At 54.7% G+C, this 6000-nt stretch overlaps 1 protein-coding gene across 1 annotated transcript in view; it reads right to left on the bottom strand.

Annotated features, from left to right (window-relative positions):
• Positions 1 to 541: 541 nt before the first annotated feature.
• The window catches only part of SNRK (SNF related kinase), a gene marked incomplete at both ends in the record, with an annotated part of 32630 nt that continues 27171 nt past the window's right edge, over positions 542 to 6000 (bottom strand). The window contains 2 exons of the mRNA XM_080715004.1: positions 542 to 1745; positions 3866 to 4000. Coding sequence (XP_080571130.1) covers positions 542 to 1745; positions 3866 to 4000 — 1339 coding nt within the window. The remainder of the gene's footprint in view (positions 1746 to 3865; positions 4001 to 6000) is intronic.

The following is a 6000-nucleotide window of genomic DNA, read 5'->3' as shown; positions in this document are numbered from 1 at the left end:
AATTAGCTCCATCACATTACAGAAGATTGTCTGCTTGTAATCTGTCACTACAGGGAAAGCTGCCTTAAAAATCTAAGTACTTTATCTCACCTACTACAAGAACAAGGAAACCTTTTTCAGTTAAGTGTTAAGAGCCCAAACTTTGTTTTCCTACGATAGCTTAAGACACAGGTGTGGGGATGCTCCAGGCGCGTCCTGGGGTCCTGGCGCAGGCGCCGCGGGGCTGGCGCTGCCGGCTGCCCGCTCCGCCGCTACGTTATTGCTTTGGTTCTGTCTGACGCCACAGTGCGCCTCAGAGCACGGGTCTCCGTGTCACAGAAGGTCAGGACAGGAGTTTAGACTTTTCACAAGGAAACAAAAGCATTTCCTCTCTCTAGGTTAAGTGCAGAACATCGGTTTCTAAGTGCTCCGTTTATGTTAGGTTCCCATATACATCTTAGTTAGCCCCGATCGTCCACACTGCGATTGCGAGTGAACACGACAAGCAGACTCCTGGGCTGGGGGAGCGCCTGGCAGCATGCACAAGCCCATGCACGGCGGGTCAGATGACGTGGCAGCAGGTAGCCTGGCTGGAGGCGCATAGCAGCCCCTCCTTGGGGCTGCGCTGGATGTTCACAGAGATGGTCTTTTCGCACAGAGGTAGCTGGAGCACGTTACTCTTCAGGCTTTTGTTCTTTAGCCGTTCCAGTTCGGTGGTGGTGTCCGCCATGTGGTCAGAGAAAAACTTGATGGGGCCCACCGCCGGGGCCGGCCCTGCGCCCCCGGAGGAACTGATGCACATTTTCCACGTGGACTTCTCCTGGACCTTCACGCTGGAAAACGGCAGGCCCTTCTGCGGGTCGATAATGTACTTGGCGCTGCCGTGCAGCTGGGAGCCCAGGCAGAGGCCCACAAGTTTGAGGCTCTCCACCAGCTCGCCAGCACTGCGCGAGTGGCTGGGGCCGGCGCAGCGGCGCGTGGTGCCCGATGTGCTGGTGGGGTTGCCGCCCGAGCCACCCGAGGGGCCGCCGCCACCTGTGCTCTTCTCGCCGGGGCTGGCCCGGTCCACGCCCCCGCTGCCATTGCTCGGCTTGCTCTGGCCCCCGCCGTCACCCTCGCTGCCCGGGGGCCCCTCGCTGCCGTCCCGGCGGTGCCAGGAGTAGGGGAAGCCTCCGTCCTTGTCACGGCGCCGCCGGCCCTCGGAATCGTCATCGCTGGTCTCGGAGCTGCTGCAGCTGGAGCCCCGGCCCTGGCTTTTCCTCCGGTGGTAGCGCTTGTGCACCGTGCCGGGGGACGCGATGTTCATCTTCAGCCGGCTCAGCTTGGGAGGCAGGTTCTCGTCCATGTCAAACTCATCGTCCGACTCCCCCTCCTCAAAGATCTGGTTGAGGACCGGAGCGCTCTTCCTGGACGTCAGGCGGTTGGTCACGGACGGCTTCCGGCGCAACACCACCTGCGTGGACAGGGACAGGGGCTTCTTGTCCTCCTCGTCCTCCTCCTCGTCCTCTTCCACCCTGAACAGACACTTGCGCCCACTGGTAGCAGGCTTGGCGCTCACGGGGGGTGCCGCAGAGAGCGTGGGCCCGGCCAGCTCCTGCGGGTCCTCTTTCTTGGTCGGGTCGCACAGGCCCTTGCCCCGGTGGCCGTTGAGCACGCCGTCTGCAGCCCGCGCCGGAGCCTGTGGGACGGTGGCATGGGACAGAGGCGTGGCCGTGAGGTCATCCTCCAGGTCCTGGGGCACGTCGATCTTGGTTGGCCACGACTGCCTGTGGTAACAGAGGAGAGAAGAAGGCTGCGGTCACACGCGATGGCAGCGAGGGGTAGAGTACACACTGGAGGGAAAGCCGCAGTGGCTGCAGGAGGACACACGGGTGCAGCCGCCCTCACCGAAGCCTCCCGCTGGGATGAAGAGGGGCACGCGCTCCCGAGACCCACAGCACTGCCGAGCACCTGCTTCTCGCGGCACTAGTGGTGCTGCTAAGAGTCATCTAGAATTCCCAGCGCTGATTTTACACAATGGTGTAAAAGCTCCGCAATTTTACACAATTGTTTAAAAACAAATGGAAATAGTTTCATGGATTTAAGTATGAAAATAGTTGAAAGAGGGTGTGATGTACAACTGGCATACATAAATCCCTCCCCCAATTAAAAAACTCATTAAGTATAAATAAGGATATTTTGGGCCTACACCAGAGCACTAGAGAGCAAAACTGACTGTTATTTAAGCTTCAATCTTATTCCCCAATCTGCACTCACGTAAGTGACAAGAACCAGGCTTGCTAGCCAAAGAGAGGACTTTTGAAAAGGAGGCTCGTCACCCTCTGTTTTGAATAAACATCTTTGACTTCTCAACTGTCCTCTCTGCCCAGGGGAATAGTCGATGCCAGAGATATTTAAAACAGCCACTTTCACACCATGACATTTCAAATTCACACCAATTTTGTTAGTCTTAAAAATAAAGCCCAATTAAATCTGTAGCTTTAAAAATGCCCAGGGATTTCATGACAGCTTCTGCAGCTCAGCCCCATCCACCTCTCAAGGGTGGAGTGAGCCCTCTGCTGTGGCGGCTGCGGCCCTGTGTAACAGTGCGTGTTGAGGAGTCCTCGGTAAAGAGCGTCTCTGGAGAAGTCTTCCGTCTTCCAACACAATCACACACACTCCGAGCCTTGCACACTCCAAACAGCCCAGCAAACACTGAGCAAACCCGTGGCGGAAGGCGAGGCACCAAGGAAGGAGAACGAGGAGAGGAGGGAGGCAGGGGGCAGGGGTCAGGGGGCAGGTCAGGCGGGAAGGAGGCCCTTCTCTCCTCCTCAGTCCACCTCCAACTTAAAGAGCAATCCACGGAGAGTCCTGCCTGACGCAGGCCTGCTCTCCTGGCGGCCCTTCCTCACCCAGGGGTGGGCTAGGGGAGAACACCCAACTGCAAAAGCAGCTCACGTTCCCGAGTGCCTGCATCTGCACCCAAACACTGCAGGATTATGTAAGTAAGCTTCCCAGCCATAGCACTGAGAAAAAAAGCATGTCTTTATGAAAGAGAAGAAAGTGTGCGAACAGAAACTGTAACTGAACTGGACCAACAGGAGAGTCACAATGGCCGAGGCTTACTAGAAGCAGCCACTGCTGGAGAGCCAGGCAGGGTTAACTGCCCAATCCCACAACAGTTCTAGGAAACGGATGCTATGGCCTCCCCGCCATTACAGGTGAAGAGATGACGACGTGGAGCAAGGAAGTCCCTGCCCACGGCTGTGCAGGCTGGAGGCAGTGACCTGTGGCAGCCGGTCTCACCATCGCCAACTACAGAGGCCGCGGCACTCCTCGCCGCAGAGGCGGAGGTACACTGTCCCTTCAGGGGCAAAGCCAGAGCCTGGGCCAGGCCGTAGGCGTGTGGACCCGCTTGCCCTCACCACCCCAAAGCTTCAGCATGGCCACTCTCCCTTACAGGCCGGGCAGCTGTGCCACGAGAGGTGAAGTGGCCTCCCAAGGTCAACAGCTAATAAATCAACAATACCTGAAATCCTGAGATAAGAACACGACACAGAAATGCCCTCTATACCTTTGAAAGTTATTTCAAACAACTGAGGGAATTCAGTACTGTTCTTGGAAGGAACTCTTCAAGAAAATATCAGTAACAGAAATCTAACTGGAAGAGCACAATGAAAACGCTGCTGCCCAACTCCCTGGGGCAGAGGGGCGCAGCCACGTGAGGCCACTCACAGCCCTCTCGCCCAGGTCGGCAGCAGGAGCGGGACGGCCCCCCGGGGCAGAGGGGCGCAGCCACGTGAGGGGCCCACTCACAGCCCTCTCGCCCAGGTCGGGAGCAGGAGCGGGAGACAGTCCACGAGTGCAAACGTTCACTTACTAAAGTCAGTGAGGAGCGCTTTCTCACCTAAACTGGGCCTTGATGTTGCTGGGGCTCGCGGACCGGGTCTGTATCTCTTTCTCTTGCTTCTCTCTCAGGATCCTTTCGGCCAGCAGGAAGTACGTGGCTGTGATGTGGTTGTACCTGTTGGTTTCCAGGGCTCTGGGGAGACAAGGGTAGAGCAAGCGTAAGCCACATGGGCGGGTCTGCTGTCTACGAGGGCTGAACAGAAAAGAAACAAATGCAACTCAGACACCGCGCAGCATTCAAACTACGCAAGAATGCAAATCAGGAAGATAAACTAGTATTTAGGCCACTCCTGAATGCTAAAAAGCAACTGCATAAAAATGTTCATTTTCGTGAAAAACAGAAAAATACAAAAATGCTGTGCTGAATGTCAGCTTTATATGCACAAGAAAAGATAGTGAGGCTTCCAAGAGTATACACATTACCTGAAAATTCAATTTGCGTGTAAAGTGTTGGTATTTGTTACACTGGCCGAGTGGCTTCCCCAGAACAAGACAACAATGAGACCTGTGTTAAGCGGACGCGCACTGCAGCACTGACACCAATCAGAACATCAGGACAGCTTGCCTTTCACACTCTGCATTAATGGGCATTTCAGGCACTGCAAGATGGCTACTGCCGGCCAGGGGAGCAGGCCGTCTTTAACCTCTGTGCTGAATAAGGTCAATGCAGCTATTCGTGTGCATGACAAGATGGCTACTGCCAGCCAGGAGCAGGCCATCTTTAACCTCTGCGCTGAATAAGGTCAATGCAGCTAGTAGTCGTGTGCGTGACAAGGCAGCTCGGGCCCTCGCCTGTCCACGCACCATGCGGGCTGGGCGCTGGGGTGTAATGCCCAGCGATGCACCTGGAACAAGCCATGGCAGTGCTTCAGGAAACTGTAAGGCCCAGAAATGTGGCGGTGCTTTCAGAGACTTCTTGTACATAGGAAACAAAGTGATTCTGAGACCACATTTTGCTAAAAGTACAAGGGGTGCAAGCCAACAGGGGCGAGAAGAGACCCCAGACCCTACAGAGAGGCTGAGGAGAGGAGGGAGAGAGCGGCTTCTCCGAGCTGGCTGCACTAGGGGCGCGCTCCAAGTCAAGCACGTGTGCCTGCGCCCAGGACTTGCCCTCTGCTGGTGCGGCCAGCAGGATGAAGGGCTCACTGTGCAGCAGCAGCTGGCCTCTGGCCACGCTTAGGCCCAGGCGCCTGAGCCGCTTGAACGAGTTCTCTGAGACACTCCCGTGTGTCCATCTGCACTGAAGGTAAGAACACTGGGCCATTTAGGAGAAACAGACAGCCTTCAAAGTGAAAAGGTATCCAGACCCTTCCTGCAACGAGTGTGCCGGCAGAGACAGCAAGCGTCCTCCCCTGCTTGTTTAGGTCGCTTAAGTAGCTGCATGTCAATCCATAAAGACTCAGCATCCTTAGAAACCTGAGGAAATTTGTATTTAAATCAAAATTTAAAGCCTGAGTTTAGACATGTATTTTGTTATGGGTAGTTTATTTTCCAAAAAGTATTTTGTTCTATTTTAGAGTGTAGAAGAAATAAATTGCTAATAATCAAAGTCTTATACAATTAAAAAAAAAAAAAGCCTGAGTTTATTTTTTTGTCTTTCTTTCCAATGTAGTAAAAATATCTTAACAGCAGATGTGGTAATGCACACCTGTAATCTCAGCTACTCAGGAGGCTGAGGCAGGAGGATCAGAAGTTCAAGGCCAGTTTGGGCAACTTACTGAGACTGTTTCAAAATAAAAGTAAAGAAAAATTTATAAATGGTTAGGGATGGAGCTCAAAGTTAGAGCCCTTGGGTTCAGTCCCTAGTACCACCAAAACCAGAACAGAACAAACCGCCCAATCCCACAACAGTTCCAGGAAACGGATGCTATGGCCTCCCCGCCATTACAGGTGCAGGCTGAACAAACCCACCCTCCAGGCCGTCATTTCTGCAGACCCGCCTTCCTCAGAAGCAGAACCCATGGGCGCACCCAGCAGCCCACACGGCAGCCCTGCCCGACTGCAGCCCAGCAGAGGACTCTGAGGCTGTGCCGCTGTCCCGACCTTGCTGCCCTGGGGTCCAGCAGGAGATGCATAAATGAAGGTCAAGGCCATGGACAGGTGTGCGGTGAGGCCCCCGAAAGCGATTACCGT

The sequence above is a fragment of the Muscardinus avellanarius genome, assembly GCF_963383645.1.
Source record: "Muscardinus avellanarius genome assembly, chromosome: 18".
Lineage (NCBI taxonomy): Eukaryota > Metazoa > Chordata > Mammalia > Rodentia > Gliridae > Muscardinus > Muscardinus avellanarius.
This window is presented reverse-complemented; position numbering and strand designations above follow the sequence as displayed.